The sequence below is a fragment of the Neofelis nebulosa genome, chromosome 1 (genome assembly GCF_028018385.1).
Source record: "Neofelis nebulosa isolate mNeoNeb1 chromosome 1, mNeoNeb1.pri, whole genome shotgun sequence".
Lineage (NCBI taxonomy): Eukaryota > Metazoa > Chordata > Mammalia > Carnivora > Felidae > Neofelis > Neofelis nebulosa.
In genome coordinates this window covers 138,659,924-138,678,409 of record NC_080782.1, presented here as the reverse complement: position 1 = coordinate 138,678,409, position 18,486 = coordinate 138,659,924, and the positions used below count along the sequence as shown (strand labels likewise).

The 18,486-nt window shown below is 41.5% G+C and overlaps 1 protein-coding gene across 9 annotated transcripts in view; it reads left to right on the top strand.

Moving 5' to 3' along the window:
• The window catches only part of CSNK1G3 (casein kinase 1 gamma 3), a 106,685-nt gene extending 88,887 nt beyond the window's left edge, over positions 1 to 17,798 (top strand). For 7 of the 9 annotated variants that reach the window (XM_058737722.1, XM_058737743.1, XM_058737713.1 and 4 more), the window contains 3 exons: positions 4,790 to 4,896; positions 5,519 to 5,542; positions 15,294 to 17,798. In XM_058737722.1, the coding sequence (XP_058593705.1) occupies positions 4,790 to 4,896; positions 5,519 to 5,542; positions 15,294 to 15,348 (186 nt within the window). In that variant the 3' untranslated portion in view covers positions 15,349 to 17,798. The remainder of the gene's footprint in view (positions 1 to 4,789; positions 4,897 to 5,518; positions 5,543 to 15,293) is intronic. The other 2 variants (XM_058737751.1, XM_058737782.1) reach the window with 1 other exon arrangement.
• The last annotated feature ends 688 nt before the right edge of the window (positions 17,799 to 18,486 follow it).

The following is an 18,486-nucleotide window of genomic DNA, read 5'->3' as shown; positions in this document are numbered from 1 at the left end:
GTACCGGGCGCTGTGATGTTGTAGTCAGCGTGACTCGAAAAATACAAATGCAGGTGATGATAGCAGGAAAGAGACCAGTGTCTTTTGACAAGGTAACACGTATGGTTACAAGTCTCAGGAGTCAGTACCACATCGCAGTCAGTCCTCCGTTGTGCCCGTTGTGAATACTGATCTGTCTAAAACACTGCATATAACCAGTGTCAGCTTTCTTCATCAAATCTTTCAAAATACGGAGGTACTGACAAGGGGGAGGAATGAGTGACCAGTACAGTCCTATCTTTCTGTCCTGTGTTCCAGGGCACTGAAATCTGCTAGGGGGAGGTTGTGCAGGGAGAGTAGTGTGTCTTCAGGAGATAAATCATTTCCAGCTCAGCTCCTGCCGTTTATCTCAGGAGATTCTTTGTCCCAGTGCCACTGGGGTAAATCCGCATTACAGGTTTACTTTCAGATTCTGCTACCGTAACATTTCCAGTAACATCTTTAGAGCCTCGAGTACTCAAAGAGTAGAGGGCTCTGCTTAGGACTTGCATCAGCGGAAGTGAGATTGAAATCCATTTTGGTGCATCTTTGCTGAAAGTCCATGAGGATGTCCCTGTGCCTTCGGGATGTCAGTTGGAAATATCAAGAACACCAGTTAGAACTGTCGCTCTAGGTTTTTTAGAATATGTAAGAATGTTGGTTCATGTGGTAGGTGTGAACCCTGACCAGGGTCCAGTGATCTCTTTGGAAATTGTTCTAAACTATGTCTTCATTTCTTAGTGTGCCTTCTTACAGATGACTTTTAGAAAAAGCTTAGGGCGTAAGTGAGATATATAACATTTCAATATTTCTAGTATATTTACTGGCTGGCTGGAGATCTGGTTAATGAAGACAGAGAGCCTGTACTATGCACCTGGCAGCATGCTTACCATAACTCAGATAGAAATTAGGAAGGTGGTACTATAACTCGTTTGTATGAAGTCACTGGATTTGGAAAGTAAATAAATTGGCCTTCTAAAGTCATTGATGTGTAGCGTGTGTTGTCTTTGTGCTCAAAAGTCTATGAGAAGGACTTCTTTTGGAATCAGGTATAGTGGGCAGCCCTTAAGTGAACCATCAGCTATCTCCCACACTTAGCTGCAGGCTGTTTCCACATTCTCTCCCCTTAAACTCTGCTTCATCTGGTTGCCTTGTTATTTCTTTTATTTTTCTGTAACCTCTTAAAATAAAAACTAGACTGAGTTTCTTATCACCGTGAGACTATCAGAGAACATTCCTTTAAGAACAGCAAGAACAAAACACCCTGTAAAACACCTGAGTTATTTTTCCAAATGTCAGACTTGAAAGCAGCTGTCATCTTAGATACACTTTTGTTACAAAAAATCAGCCATTGGACGCTAATATTTCGGGACTTGTAAGTTCTAGTTCAAGTTATAATTCTGGAAATGTCACATAAATGAAATCATTCTTTAGAATTTGGTTGATAAAAATCATTTGTGTATATGTGATCCATTTAGGTCTCCAGGAATATAATGACAAAGCATTTATAATACTATGTCTTTGGGGTTTTTTTTGTGGTGTTTTGTTTTTTTTGTTAAATCCCCCTTTGCAAAAAGACCTTAGTTTTCTTAAGTGAAAGCAATTTTACTGCCCTGACATACTCTTATGTCACCGATATTAAGTAGGCTGCTTTTATAGGAGAACTCTGTTACCATGTTGCTTCTCTTCTTAGCCTGGGATGTTAGCTTCTACTTAGACAGTTAGGGAATCTGGGAAAGCAAAGAAAAATTACATTAAAGAAGGACATAATGGAAGATGTTATTTCCTTCTGGTCTGGTTCTGGTTGACCACGTGGAATGAGATTGGAAACATTTCAGTAGAATAAAGCTAATTAGAGTCAGGTATGACTTTGTGTGAACTGAAGTAAGTCGGATTATATAGTCAGCATGCTCTTACAGTTGCTCTTGCTGGAAGTTTAGAATACGTGAGGTGTAAATTTTCAATTATGCCACTTAAAGTAAGGGAAGACATGTTCGAGGAGCTGCCTGTAGGTTGAGACGGGACCCGTCCAAGTGTCTAGGGCTCTGGAACACAGAGAAGGAAGAGAAACCTGTGACTATTACGTGGAGAGAAGAGCAGTGGAAATTGTTCAGTGAACTGTTTATCTTCTGTATGCAAAGCATCCTGAAAATTACAGATAGTGGCGAGTACAAGAGTGTAAGATAAGAATCCTGCTCTCCTTTGTAATTCAGTGTAGGAACTCTGACGTTGTAAAAATTAAGAATAAAGAGCTTAATTACGTTTGATAATTAGAGCAAATAGCGACTGTTACGTGTTTTCAGAAAGAGGGAGAAATAAAGAGAAAAAATTGCCTTGGAACTCAGTAGAATGCCAGGAAGGAGGAAGCTGGTGTCTCAACAGAGGGGCAGACTTAGAAACAAATGGGAGTGTTTCTCTCCTTGGGTTGGCCACGGTTTTCAGCCGTGGCCACAAATGTAGTGTTCATTTGTAGGTAGTAGGTCCACATAGGATGTAGGAACCTCAGCCTCCATGATTCCTGTGTTAATCTAGATTTGTAGGTTGACGCATAGTTGCTTTTCCTGGCATGTCGTGACCTCTTATCTCTTATTAAGAACATGTGACCTAGTGAAGTTTCAGTAAAATGGGGGCTCTGTAAATGGACCCAGTAGCCAGCTGTCAATGTGGTGTCCAGGCCCATGATACGTTAACATTATTTTTCTTACGACGAGGTCAGGTGGGGGAAGCAGCAGCCTGATTCTTCGGTTTTGAGCCTGGAGTCCAGTCTGGGAAGATGGTAGGGGTTACTGGAAATTGGAACCATAGATACAGGAAGAGAAGCACATTTAAGAGGGAGTATGAGAGGTTCGATTCTGGAAGTACTGAGTTTGAGGTACCGAACTTGGTCCGAGTGAGTGTGTGGGTCAGTGGTTGGCTCAGCAGGTGCTTTACGTAGGGGTTGTGGCTGAAGCCACGAATGCAGGCAACACTGGCAGAGTAGTGGTGGCCGCCATTCATGGAGCTCGTATTACATGCCTGTCACTGCGGTTTACATAGCGATTCCGTTCCATCCCCGTATCAGTCTTGTTAAATAGATATTCCTGTTTCCCATTTCATAGTTGAGCACACTGAAGTTCAGCACGATGACATATCTTTCCTGGGTTGCACAGCTGTTAGAGCTACCTTTTGTTTCTAGACCCATCTTACTCTAAAGTACCCACTGGTGCTAAGTGATACAGAAATGTACAGGAAAATGCGGACCGAGCAAAGAGCAACTGAATCTATTTTCTAGGAATCGGTAACCTTTAAGAGCAATCTTAATAGAAATCTGATGTAGGGACAGAGTACAGATTGTAGGAAGTTAAGGAATGAGCGAATGGCAGATGAAAGTGTTAAGACTGTTGTTTTGAACAAGTTTAGGGGAAAGCAAGAAATAGGATAGTAAGATGACTTTGTACGACCAAGAGGATTGGGGAGAATGTGGGTGTTTTGCCATGATTTTTATTTTGTTTCAGGATTTCACTCATCCTTGCATGCATTCATTCATTTATTTCAACAAATATGTATTGACTTCTTGTTCTGTGCCAGGTATAGTGGGTAGATATAGAAGGGAGCAGTACAAAATTCTTGCTGTCATGGAGCAGGAGGAGGTGGGAGTGGGTGTCAGTCCACATAATCAGAGGATCACCTCTGAGTAAATGCTATACAAAGAGTTAGCAGTAGAGTATAACGTGACATAGTGTGTCTGAATGGAAGTCTTAGATTGTGTGACAGAAAAGGCCTGCTTTAGAAATGTTCTCTGAGAATCTGAAAGATAGGAGAATGGCCATTCAGCAGGAAGAGAGTTCAGGCATTGAGATGATACCAAAGCCTTAAGGCAGGAATAAGTTTGACATACTGGATGGAGGCTAGTGAATAAAGGAAAAGGTACTAGGAGGTCAAGGGGTAGGCAGGGTTCAGACGTGGCGCTTTGTAAATTGGGGTAAAGAATATGGATCTTTATTTTAAGTGAAACGGGAGGTTGACCCTTGAAAAGATTCAAGCAGATAATTAATTATATGTGATCTGATTTCCATCTTAAAATGAGTGCTCCGGTTGTCATGTGGCCCATCCATTAATGGAGGGTAGGGACAGGTGAAAGCAGGACTAGTTAATAGGTTGTTGCCCTCATATCCACAAGAGATCATTGAGGTGGCCTGAACCACAGCCCTGGTGGTAATAGAGGTGGCCAGAACTGATTCGTCTGGGGCTGTGTTTTGGGGGAGGATTTAACAGGCCTCGCTGTTGGATGAAATGTAGGGTTTCAGTCTGAGAGTGGAATCCCAGTGACTCCTGGATCAGGGGCCTGACCAGCCAGGTGAAGGAGTCGGCAGGAGGCGAGGGAGACCCAAGCAGGGGGTGCAGACAGAAGCACGAGGTCTGTCGGAAGGAGCTGTATGGATGTTCACAAAGGGACCAGTTAATGCCGTAGCCAGGTGCCTAGGGAGATGGGCACACCTGGGGGAACTGATGGGACTGGAGCACAGGAATTAGCCTTAAAAATAGAGGCAAAGAGACAAGACAGAAATGTCAAGATGAAAAGGGAGTAAGTTGGAAAAGCCAATATTGGAGAGCCTTGATTTTTCATACAGTATTAGACCTGTTACTTTATTCAGTTATGAACAACTCAACTACACACTAATTGTTTTGTGTTCTTCGTATTAACTTTCTAATTTGCATACTTTAATCTTAATTTTTATCATTGTATAATCTGTTACTTTGTGTATATGTAATTTTTTTTTCTTTTCGGCAGGTTGTAAGTTCGACAAATGGAGAGTTAAACACAGATGACCCCACCGCAGGACGTTCAAATGCACCCATCACAGCCCCTACGGAAGTAGAAGTGATGGATGAAACCAAGTACGGATTTGTTTTCCTTCTTTGTTCTTAAACTATGCATGTTTGAGAATTACAGTCATATACAAGTATTCCTGGAGACTTTTTTTAAGGGAATAGGTGCATGCAAAACAAGTGATATTTCTAGTTATTTTAACCACTAAGTTGAAACTAGTGCTATTTCAGTAAATAAGTTTTACAATACAAAAATAATGATTTAGGAACTGTGCTCAATTTCTTACTTAGAATTAACAGCCTGTTTTTAGCATTTTATTTTTAGGAGCGTTGATGCATGAAAATTATTTCCATAGGATAGATGCTCGTTTTTTTCTGTAAGCATAAGAATATTAATTTTATAGTATGCTGCATGTGTTCATATTAGTTTCACAATAGTTCTTCTATGAATGTAAATGATAAAGCTGCTTGGAAAAAAATTAAGCATGAAAAACAATGTGATGTTTTCAATGTGGGCTACTTCTGATGATCTCTTTCTCTCTCTCTCTCTCTCTCTCTCTCTCTTTCCCTCCCTCCCTCCCCCCCCACTCCCTCTCCCTCCCTTTCTCTTTTTTCCTTGTATTTTTTTTCTTTTTCTTTTTCTTTTTCTTTCTTTCTTTCTTTTTTTTTTTTTTTTTTTTTTTGTGTATAGCTGCCAGAAAGTGTTGAACATGTGGTGAGTTTGCAAGTGTAGACAGGCAGAAATAGCTCCCTTGACTGTCATTTCAAAGATTTTTGCTTTTTTAAAAAACATACCTTTCAACATAGAAATTATAATTGGTAAAAGTTGTTCAAAAACGTTTGGTGTCATTTATTTGAGGTCTGAAAAGCAAGAAATAATTGTTTGAGGAGCTCTTTTGCCTGCTGCAACTTTTTTTTTTTTTTTTTTTTTTTGCTTTAAGTGACATAGACTTGGGGGCACTTTTTAATTGAGTAGTTGATAACACCCACTCTGCTTGTGCTTGTGCATTTGTTTTGTAACACAGAGGCTTTATTTGCTGTTTAAACAGAAGGAAGTTTGAGTTTTAAGCTCTCTCTTTTCCTGTTTGTAATTTTTAATTCCCGTAGCAGATCCCCCACCCTCACCCCTGTAGTGTCACTAAAACCATATGTCATTTACTAATTGTGTTGCCATTGAATATACATGGAATACACTGATACATTTCATGATTAACTCTAGAGAGAGAGTGTTAGGGAAGTCCTCATCTAAATACTTCCTGCTACATGCAGATATTATGAAAAAAAATTTTGTTAGTTGAATTAATGTTGAATTTAAACTATCCTCTGCTTTTTTCTTTTTTCTAGTCCTAATGCCATGTTTAAAATGTTCCTCTTAGGGCACCTGTGTGGCTCAGTCCATTAAGCATCCGACTCTTGGTTTTGGCTCAGGTCATAGTCTCGTGGTTCATGGGTTCGAGCCCCATGTCGGGCTCTGTGCTGACAGCTCAGAGCCTGGAGCCTGCTTCGGATTCTCTGCCCCTCCCCTGCTTGTACTCACTCTCTCTCCCTCTCTCCCTCTCTCAAAAATAAATAAAAGCATTAAAAAAAATTTTTTTTTAAAGTAAATACAATGCTCCTCTTAGGGCACCTGGGTGGCTTATTCGGTTAACTCTTTGACTCTTGGTTTCTGCCCAGGTCAAGATATCACGGCTTTATGGGTTCAAGCCCCACGTTGGACTCTGCGCTGGCAGTGGGGAGACTGCTTGGGATTCTCCCTCTCTCCCCCTGTCTCTGTCCCTCCCCCCACTCACGCTGTGTCTGTCTCTCTCAAAATAGATAAATAAATTGAAAAAAAAAAAAAAAAAGATCTTGGGGCACCTGAGTGGCTCAGTCGGTTAAATGTCCGACTTTGGCTCAGATCATGATCTCAAGTTTTGTGAGTTTGAACCTCGCCTTGGGCTCTGTGCTGACAGCTCGGAGCCTGGAGCCTGCTTCAAGTTCTGTGTCTCCCGCTCTCTCTGCCCCTCCGTTGCTTACGTGTGTGCACGCTGTCTCTCTCTCACACAAAAATATTAAACATTAAAAAGAAATTTTTAAATATGTTCCTCTTAGTTTTCAGGACAAATTTTGAGTCCACCTGGGGGTAAATAAAGTTCCTTAGATTAGTAAATTTTGGAACATTCTTTTCATATCCGAGAGGAACCTTACATAAATTTCAGAACAATGCTTATTTGCTGGCTGCAAGATCAGGAAACTTCTTTTGTGAATATTTCTTTTTCAAGAGCCGTAGTGATCAAGTATCCATTTTTATCACTTGTGACTATGGCCCTTATTGACAGTCTGACTTATTTTAGTGGATTTGAGGGTGTAATTAGCTACATACTTGGGCACTTTTACCTCAAGAATAAAAACCGCAGTTGATGTTTGTTTGTGCAGACGTAAGCTCACTTACAAAAGTAGGGTGGCAATGTGTCACGGTGGGGAGCACGTGTCCTGTGCAGGCAAGCACAGGCTGTAGAACCCTGCGTGTGTCACAGTTACCTTCTTGAAGTGTACTTCTTGTTCTGCAGAACGAGCCTTTGAATACCTCCTTCGTAGGCTGTTGAGGAAACGAATGGGGATAAAGCACCGCTTGTTTGTCTGGTGCGTGGAGGGGGCTCCGTAACTATCCCCACCCTATTTATTCCTCCGCTTCCGGCTGCCAGTGACCTTCCCCATCTCTGTGTTCTCAGCTGTGTGCTTCTTCCATCAGTGTCTCATATTTTCACTTCCATACCCACCCTCTTCGCTGAGACTGGCCATTCTGTGCACACGTCGTGCCAGACACCTGCTTTTAGCCAAATCGATGACCTTTTCCCGGTTTATTTAATCACCAGTTACACTGCTTGGATTTTAGAATATCTGAAACTGCCCTTGCCCTTAAGTCGATTGCACACCAGCAGGGAGGATTGCAGTGTATCCGCATGCATATGTAATTTGTACATGATAACTACCATGAAAAGGTATAAAAAACCTGTAAGGGCTTACAAAGAAAAGGCTTACTTACTGCCAGGGTGATCAGAGCACGCTTTCTGGAGGTGGCTTGGAAGAATGGCATGGTGATTTATTTCGCTGGGATGGGTGTGGGTGTATATGTTGTAGGTTTGCGTTTCTATCTGTGGGTGTTAGAAGATGAGAAAAAAAGCAAGTGTGGTGGGAAGGTTCTTCCTGAAGGAAGGGTCCTCCGTTGCCTGGAGATTTGAGTCCAGGTTCCTTGGCATGGTTGGCCCCAGGCCCTTCATCCCCCTCCTAGTCTGGCCTCTGCTCATCCTGGCCAGCCCCATTCTCCATTTTGAACACTATTCTGTGGGTTCTTTCAGTCTGCTGTCGGTATATTGTTCTCTTGACCTCTCTCCAGCTTCTTGAAACTTCTTGAATTTCTTGAAAGCAAGACCTTTTTCATCTTCAGATCCCCAGTGCCTAAAACAGGATGATGAGTTGTTACTAGATAATTGCAATTACGTAATGTGGTGTATCCATACAATGGACTGACCATTGTTTGCTGGCCACGTACGACACCGAAATCAGGCACGTGATGCTAAGTGAAAGAAGCCAGGCACAAAAAATAGCCCAGGATTCCATTTTTGTGAAATGTCCAGATAGGTCAATCAAGAGAGGAATCCAGTCATTGCCCAGGGCAGGGGAGAGGGGGCGGGAGTGACTGCTGATAGGTGAGGCTATGCGGTTTCTTTTGGGGGCAGTGAAAATGTTTTCAGGTTTGATTGTGGTGACGGACGCAGGGCTCTTTGAATATATTAGAAACCACTGAATTGTACGCTTTAAAAGGGTGAGCTGTATGAGATTTGAGTTGTATCTTAATAAAGCAGTTATTTAAAAAAAAAAAAAAATGGATAGCAACCCATGATTTCAGTAAAGCCTTCCTGCAGATGGGCTACAGAAATCCTCTGAACTTCCCTGCCTCTTCACTGGCTAAAAACTCTTTCAACACCTCGCATTGGTTTCCCTTCAATCAGGGTGACTGTTACATTCATACCTTCTTAGTCTGTAGTGAAGACACGTGAGTGTGTTTTTTCCTAAATTGCATCACCTGTCGAGAATTCTCTTCCACACTGCGTTTCCAGCTTCCCCTCTTTCTTCTTCTCTGTGACTGACAGAGATTGCCCTCACCCCACCCTATTGATTATAATTTATTTTACATTGGGCATTTTATTTATTTTTGAGTATTTATTTTGAGAGAGAGAGAGAGAGAGAGAGAGAGAGAGAGAGAACAGGGGAGGGGCAGAGAGAGAAGGAGAGAGAGAGAGAATCTCAAGCGGGTTCTGCACCGTTAGTGTGGAAGCCATCTTGGGGCTCGAACTCACAAACGGTGAGATCATGACCTGAGCCGAAATCAGGAGTCAGACGCTCAACCGACTGAGCCGCCCGGTGCCTCTGGACATTTTCGAGTCTCGAGGTTCGATACGTGATTTCCCAATGATGGAAATTACACTGTTGTCCAGCACATTAAATGGCTCCTTCGTTAGTGATGAGATTTCACTTTCTTCACTGTATCAGAGAGTTTTTTGTTTGTTTTTCAAGTTCGGTGATACAAATGGTAGCACCCTTATCTTTCCCTCCAGGAATTTAGGAACACAAGGCTTCTTCTGGTTTAGTTACTGACTTTTTAAGTATTATGCCATTGTCTTTTTTCATCTCCTTTGCTGTCTTTCTTTCCCTTTTGCAACATTTGCCGAACAGTTACTGCATATCTGGTAATGTCACGATGAGGAGAAGTCAAGGCCCTGCTGTTCCCTTAGAAAAGATAGCAAGTACCCAGTAACTGTCAGGTGGTAGTCCTCAGTCCTGGCTTTGAATCACAAGCATCTGGGGAGTTTGCAGAATAGGCCAGCCCTCAGGCTGTGCTATCAGTTTCCGATTTCATTGGTCTGTGGTGGGGGTCCGGTTGGCAGTACTTTTAAAATGCTTGGAAGCTGATTCTAAGGAGCAACCAGGATTGAGAATCATTGGCCTAATACAAGGTATTCCAGGATTGGCCTCTAGGATATGGTGTTACTGGATTGAAGAGACTGGAGTGTGCACTTCCAGCTGAGAGATCAGAGACATCTTCCTGGGTAAGGGCACATGGGTCCCGGTTCTCGAAGATGAGTAGGTTTGGCAAAGGAGTTGGATGCAGGAGACAGGGAGAAGTGGCCGAGCAGCACGGGAGCGAGGAAAGAATGAGGCAGGTGAGAGGAGTAACCCAGGCACGTACAGAGTGTGTGAACGCATCACAGTGGGAAGTCGTCTAAGTGCCTCATCGCAAAGGACTTTTGTAGGCAAGTGAAAAAAAAAAAAAAAATGGACGTGATCGGTTCTCAAGACAGAAGAGCAAGCTGTGGGTTTTAAGCCAAGAAATGGTACCATCAGATTGAGCCTTGAGGCATTTAGTTGGGCAGCACTTTTGAGGCTTATGTCATTTCCTGGGGCTCATTACATTCTATAAAATCCATCCGCCCTCCCTCCTTCCCTCCCTTGTGTCGTATGGGCTGCCTGGACAGGAAGCTTGATGCAAGGTGAGACCAAGAGGGGAGTGGAAATAGATTGGAACCCCATTGTAAGAGCCGTGTGGGCTTAACATCTAGACCGTGGAGAACCATGGGTGAGATAGTAAAGGCAAAGGGCAAGGTCATCTCTAGGAGACACGTTTGGATGATTCACTGGGGAGAAGAGGAGACTTAGCCTGGACGTGTGTTAAGAAGCTCTTAGCAGTGGTGGAGGCCACAGGTTCTGGAGTAAGCTGGCACGAGAGGATGGCCCAACTTTGAAAGTCATTTCAGACTTGAGGGACCGATTGCCCGTGGATGGAGAGGAAGAAGTTGAAACTGAGGATAGATCCGTGGTTCCCAGTTAGCGTGGTTTTGTGGATGGACATGGGCTTCTGTCTAAACTCTTCTTGCTTAACTGGTCAGTTCGCATGTTTTCCATAAGGGATCCAGATATATGAAAGTACGTTTCATTTATAGATCTGAAGGGAGAAAATCCTTTGTCAAGGAATTAAAGATACGTGTATACTCATCGACCCTGATAAGGAGAGCCTAGGCTCCAGAGTCCTAAGTGGGACGGGTCCAGCAGGTACAACACAGTCTCGCAACCGAAGGTGGAAACAGTGAGTTACTGCTGAAGGGACAGGTAGGAACTTCAGATCCAGAGAGAACAACATGGGTCATTTTCTGGGTAGATGTGAGAAGAAAGGATATGATGTGAATCTCGGAAGACAGTCACATCCTAGAGGAAGCAAAGAGGCATTGAATAAAGGGGAATTGGCGGTATAATGTCCCAAGCAATGCCTTGTCCCTTGTGTTTTCCTCATAGTTGAGGACTTTGATCCATTATGATTTCCTATTTACTACCTAAACAGTATTTACAGCAACAACCCTCAAGTTCATCGGAAGCAGCATTTACCATTTATTTCCAAAGAATTTAAGAGTAGAGGTGTGGCTTCAACGCTTTTAGGCTAGCTATGGAATCATGTGAGAAGCATGAGCCTGACCTGGGAGAGTATATTAGCTTGCTGGAACCACATAGGCATAACCAAGAAAGAGCCAAGAAAAAAAGAAGCATTGACAAGAACATGATTTAAATGTCTGGTAAGCTTAATCCATTTCCCCAGTGTTGTCAAGAGTGGAGATCTGAAGAGACTGCAAATGAGGTGTAGACTAATAACATAAGAAAATAGAGCCCCTGAGCAGCCTGGACAAAAAATGGACTTAAAAAATGTAAGGGTGTGGCTAATTTTCTAAGGCCAGCTACTTGAATTTAGTGACCAAAAGAGCTCGCTCCCCGCATCTGTGAGAACTTGTGTATGTGCACATTCCTGCAGTATTGGCTGTTATTTGCAGTTACTGTTAGCAATAACTTTTTTCCTCTTTCAGCTGTACCAAGGGTTAAAATCACATGGCCTCTTTTTACACATTTGCCTGCACTCATATAAATTGATGCCTTGGTGGCCACTCAGTGTCTCCAGCCCTCAGCTCATAGATTCTGGTCCAAGGACTCACTGGAGGTGGAGAAGCTGGAGGGGGGACCTGGCAGGTGCCATGTAGACAGAGCGGTGCCACTTGGGATTAGTCTCCTTGAAGAATCTGGCGCAAACCGCTTTTCCCCAGAAAAGCTTCCACAGGCACCAAAGTCTGCATTCATTGAGATTTCACTAGGGCTTGTGGGCCCCAGGTAAGAACTCTCGCTTTAGAACATGCTTTGGAATTTTGACTCGGTTCTTAGGCTAGGAGTTGCATCTCTGAGGCAAGTCCTCCACTTTTTATTCGATAAAGATTTTGGGGGGATTTTTGTGCCCATTTGTGGGGCGTATCTGTGAGTACGCCCTTAAGAAGCTTACATTCAGTGTAAGATAATAAGAAAATAAATAAGATAAATTCAGATGAGTCCTGGGGGCGGGGGTGGGGGAGGGGGGGAACAACGTAAAATGGTCACGTGACAGAGTGGCCACGTGGGAGCAGCGCTGTTTTAGATTGAAGGGAATTGACACGAGACCCACTTTCTTAATCACTAAGACTGTAAATCATCCGTTTTGGTAATGAGCTTTAAGAAACCAGCCACAGGTTAAGCATCAGTTTTCTTCTCAACTTCTACAACTGTAATTCTACTTCTAGAGCATCTGGTCTATGTGGATGCATTCATATTGCATGCAGCAATGCTGCCCTCTGGTGGTAGTGAGTTAAATAGCATGCCAGCTTCCCTGGCAAGTCTTGTTTTCAACGGTGTGCTCTTTACTGGTGGGATTTATTTTTAAAAAATAGATGTCTTTTTAAGATTGCTTTTTAATTTAAAAGGTCTCTACAGTTATGATTCATTTGAAAATTTTATTTAGGCTCAAGTGAATGCTTGTTCTGGTTTTCTGTGTTAAATAATACATAATTGAAGGAAAGATTACCTAAGAAATAGGAAGAACTTAGCTGTCTGGTGAATTAGAAAGAAGATTAATGTCACTAGGAAAACAAGTTAGACATGGTGAATTGCTAATAACAGAAGTGTGAGAAATATAGAACTTGTTGGTCAAAATATGTATTGCTTTAAATTCCCTGCACCAAAAGGCTTGTTTAAAACAATTTTTAAACACTTCTTAGAACACCTTTTCAGCAGAAAACTTTTAAAAGATTGTAGTTTGGCATTTGAAAAGACAAATGACAGTATTTAAGAACAGTGAACATTATCAGAACTTTATACTAAATAATAAATATCTATTGAAATGTGATCATGTTCTTAAATTTAATATTCTAAGTCTTTGGTCTCTTCTCACTATCAATTAAAAAAAATTTTTTTTTACAAGATGAACATTTTATGACTCTTTTCTAAGTCCTTTATTAAAATATCTTTTTTTTTTGACTAATGGTTTTCATCTCTAACACTTTGACTTAAATAACTTTTTTTTCCACTTTTTTATTTGAGAAAATGTATATATATAACACCCATTTGAGAAAGTATTTAGGTAGCTGATAGTTACAAGACATTTTTATAAATCCAGGAAAAATCCATTGTACCTAGAGCCTTCTTTTCTAGAGGTAGCTCTTTTCAAGACCCTTGATGGGGTAATTTCTCTCTGGTTCCTCTGGTGGTCACCTTAGAGTAAAATTCATAAAGATTGATAGCTGCACATATTTCTAGTTGAATCTTTACCCACTGATATATACAGTTTTGAATTATTCACGCTCCACGGTCTAATCATTATGTGCGGTTTGAGTGGGGTTAAAAAAACACAATCGTGTAATTTGGTTTTGAATGCCCCATAGTGATTTCATAGTCACGCCGTAAATCTCGATAAATGGTCTGAAATTATTTTTGACCAACGATAATGTGGGGGGAGCAATTATGTAATTTAGCCGGACAGTATGGGTTCCTGTTTACATTTCTTTCGCAGAAAGATAGAAAAGATATCCGGGAATTATTTCATCTTCCACCATATTTTGCTGGATAGGACACTTGAAGTTATATGGTCTCCGTTATGCTTAGCTTGAAGCCATTCATGGACTATCCTTTTATGCAGGCGGGCTGCTAAGGATTACAGGAACGTCTTTATAAGGTCACATTGTGTTCCGGCTTTGAATTGGCAGTATTGTGTTAATTGAATCACCATGCATATAAATATTTCTTTAATTACAAAATAGGACTGACATATTTGTCTACGCACACACATTGGACTTCAGTGGAAAAATGGAAGCCTCTATATGCGTTGCCTGTCCCCTTGGTATTCTGATAGGTGGACTTTGTGTTCCGTGTGGCAGAGGAAAACAGCCAGACCTTTATTTGAAGGAATGCCAGGCTTTTCGAGTACACATATGCGTGTATTTTGTTGTTGTTAGTTGCTACTCGGTGTTTCTCGTTTAACTTTGACTTTGTACCACCCTCGCCATTGTTCTTCACGTGTTACATGTGCTGTCTTCTCATGACGAGGAGAACTTACTGTGGGAAAAACTAGGCCTGTGAGGGGTCATCTCTAGAGTTGTTTTTTACCTAGGAATAAAAATCAGCATGCTGTTCCCTCATAGTCTACAAAACTGAGTCACCTCAATTGTGCTATTTTAAATGTTCAGTGTAATTTTTACCTTAATTTGCCTACGATGAGCTTGACCTTAACCCTTACAGAATTAAAGGAGGCAAGTCTTGACATATTTTATTTTCTCACTTCCAGTTTGTAAGTGTGGTGGAAAATGTTTGTTGAAGAGTGTATTTGGGATTCCTCTTCTTCCTTTTGGAATCTAAACTAATTCTTGCTGGAAATAAAATCCTCACTCTTAGGATCATTATTGGTTTTCTTTTTTTTTTCCTCTTCTGTTTATTCATTATTTATTCATTATTTATTTATTTAATATAATTTATTGTCAGATTGGCTACAGTGCATACCGTGTGCTCCTGGTTTTGGGGGTAGATTCCTGTGATTCATCGCTCACATACGACCCCCAGTGCTCGTCCCCACAAGTGCCCTCCTCAATGCCCGCCAACCCTTTTTATTCCTTTTCTAATTCTAACTCTAGTTCTGACTCACCTTATGCATTCCGTCTCTTTCTTCCTGGTCTTAACAATCAGATATAAATATCAGGAAGAAAGGGAGAGAATGCATAAGGTGAATTTTAGAAAAGCACGCCATTGCCAGAGGTTAATGAGTATTCAGAATAGAATACAGTGGGGTCAGCGAGGATTCACAGCCCCGTGGCTTCTCCGTTAGGCTTGGTGCAAAGCCTTTTCAATTTAGTGGCTCCTTTTAATGTTGCATAGAGTGTCTTGCTATGTTCCTAAAAGGCACGTTGATGACAAACTAGTGATAACTCTGCCGTAGTCTCACTAATCTGTTTGCTTCCTTGGCATGTTCACCGTGTATCTTGCATTGGCGTGTTGCTTTCTATGACCATTGAAATTAATAGGCTAAATTCTGCCTTTCCTTGGCGACCTTTTAGTGCTTTCATAATAAAAGAAGTGTTTCCCTCCGCCCGCAGGTGCTGCTGTTTTTTCAAACGAAGGAAAAGGAAAACCATACAGCGCCACAAATGACTCTGGACACAGACAGATCATGGGGAGTTACTTACGTGTTCATCTGCTGTCTTGTGATTAAAAATCATCTCCGTAGTGACCACATACATTTTCGAGGACTCGCTCGTAGAAACAAAAATGTCATACATACTTTCATACTTCATTTTGTGGTTGTCTTACATTCATATTTTTTTCTAATTTAACTTTTATGGAAGCTTTAAAGTTTTGTCGAAACATGAGTGCTTTGCCCGTCGATGAACGGAATGGACCAATGAGGTGGTGTCGATGAATACCGTTCTAAGGACATTTTTCAGAAGCTCTCCTCCTGTTGTAGAAAAAGCAGTACAGTATCTTCAGTGTCAGCCAGTTATATACCTGATCTGGTTTTTGATAACTTCTGTAAGAGCATAATCAAACAGGAATGTCCCTCCTCCCCCCCCCGCTCCCCCGCCCCCCGCCCGGTGGATAGTGCAACAGAGAAGACACCGTTGCCCCAAAATGTAAAAGAAGTTATTTTACGGGACGTTCCTTTCTTGTGTGGCATCTGCATCGATTTCAGTATTACTGATGGTACGGCTGTGCGTGAGTCATATTAACATTCTCTCTGTGAAATCATGGTACAGTCACTGCCCAGAGGTACTGAGGAAAAACGCTGTCGGGGTGCGGCCGATGGTAGGTGGTAAAATGGAATCACGAGTCGCGTGGTAAATACGAGCTCTGCTTTTGTTGCACCACTTTGTGAAGTTCAGTGTTGCTGAAGTGGCAAAAGCGCTTTTTTTAAAAGAAGAAAAAAAAAAGCAAAATATTTGTATAATGTAACTTTATGCTTCCAGATAATAATGTATGTTAGACAGCAAGAAGCGAATACTTTGAGAAATGAAATATGTTGGAGTTTTGTTTTTGTTTTTGTTTTTTTAAAATACACTAAGGAGAAGAAATAAATGTGAATCTCATCGCGATGTGTAAGGTTGAAGTCTGAGGAGATCCCACTGAAGCCTCCTGCTGAATGATTACACTCTCCCTTGAGCAGAAAACTTCGATGTGCCATGCAGTGGTGTCTGTTTGTTAATTATTTGCTCTTTGATTAAAAAAAAAAAGAAAGAAAAAGAAAGGACCCCCAGCAATAAAGACTGGGTCACTCTCTTGCCCTCTGTGCACATTAGCCTCTTGTATTCAACTTTGCTGGTTCTCTGGAATTTTCCTACCTTTTAGTATAATTTTGATGAGTGAGAACTATTTTGGAAAGGATGGGTCAGGTGCTTTGCCTCCACAGTCTGTTGAAGTGCCTGCATATGAACAAAAGTTAATCGTTCTGCACAAACAGGAAGCCCAGTCTGCTCTTTTAAGTGTGCTTTGTTTGAAGCCATAAAGATACAGGTGTATTTGGTCACATTCTGCCAGCCAGAAGTTTCAAGCAGAGTTAAAACAAAATGACTGGCCAGAAAAAGAATCACGTTTTTTCAGATCGCACACTCACCTTTCATTTATGAAATTGTTACTTACTCTTCCCACGCAGCCCTTCCTTTGTCTTCAGGCAGCCTGCCTTCAGGCGTGCTTATTTATTTTTCTCGTCGCAAGGTAACATTTAAAATGTGTAATGAAAGTAAATAAATTACCTTTTTGACTTCCTTATTGCATTTACAGGGATTTGATTGTATCCGTAATTTATTTTCCTTAGTAGCCACAAGTTCCGTGTATCGTTTTTGCTGAATTAGGTGCCCACACAGATACCGCAAATCGGGACATTGTTTATCATCGTTGCTCTGAATCCTGCGATCGTTTCAAGTTCTTGATTTGAAAGGCCCACGCTCAGCCTAGAAGGCATTTGCTGTATAGTTTGGTCAACAGTTTTCCATTCTTTCTGTCTGTATACTGTCATGATGTCTCAAACGACAGGAGTTCCATACTGAGGTTTTCTTTTCGTTTTGCCTTGAGCAACCTAGATGGATGTTTTGGCCGTTATAATGTGAAACCACTTCTTTCTTTACAGTATTTGACCAAATTTGTGTGTCTATGATATTTGTAAATACATGCGATACCTGTATTTCTTACCATAAGTCTATTTAGTTTTATTCTCAGTAGGGTTTTTGGACTGTACAGTGTTTATATGATCTGAACTCCTTATACATAAGAAGGTGTGTATATTAATCCAATTATGGACTTAAAATATTTTAAAAGTATAAATACCCTTATTTGCTGCAAAGACCAGTGTGCAGACATTTGCTTTCTAGCAATATTTTTAAGTGCTCCATTTTAACGCCAAGGAGAGAGTCTTCTGGCGACACAAACTGGTCGGTAATAGGTGATGCAGGTATGTTCAGGTTAAGCCAACAATGTTTTGCATTTTTATGCTTCTTTTCTGTCAACACTAATGAAGTCAACATTGCCTGAATGTCTGAATAATGAAACACATCCCTGTTTAAAAGTATGTAACTGAAAAAGAAATAAAAAATAAAGGTAGTTTTTTTAAACTTGCTTTTTCCCCCCTTCCTCTAATCGTGGGTATAGTGATGCTACTCGTACGAATGTAAGGTAGGAATTGAAAACCTCCCGATTTCCACTTGGTTTCGCCTGTGTGAGATGCAGAGCCGAAGGGAGGGATAGGCTCTAGGGGTTTGCGTCTCTGTTAGGATTTTGCCTTGTTGGAGCCCCATCCTAAGAAGTACATACCAGGGAGTATCTGAGCTCAAGAAAAATCCTTCTACACTTCCCTGAGCCACTTGATAGAGCACTTAATTAAAACTAATGCCGCTAATAAACCAAGGAAAAGAGACAGAATCGTTTTATTCCCTTTTAAAAATGAAGTCATACTCGGGTGTTCACAGAAATGAAACCTCATCCGTCCAATTTTAAGTGGATGACTTTGTCACTGCAGAGGGAAAGCACAGACCTGTGACAGTGTCTCACAGTTTTGTCTTGTGCCTGGTGCTTTAAGGAGTCTCCCCAAACGGTATTCGTGGTGCCGGGCTGATCGAGAGATGCTGCAGGTAAGATAAGGCAGAGCAGCACACACGAAGCACCAGCATTCGGAGGCAGTAGAAGGAGCTGGAGAAGAGAGCCGGTGGTCAGAAGGCGCTGTGTAGAAAAACCCGATTTCAGATGGGGGTTCAGTCTGAACGATCCCGTGAGCTGAATCTGCCAGCACCTGTGAATTGCCCG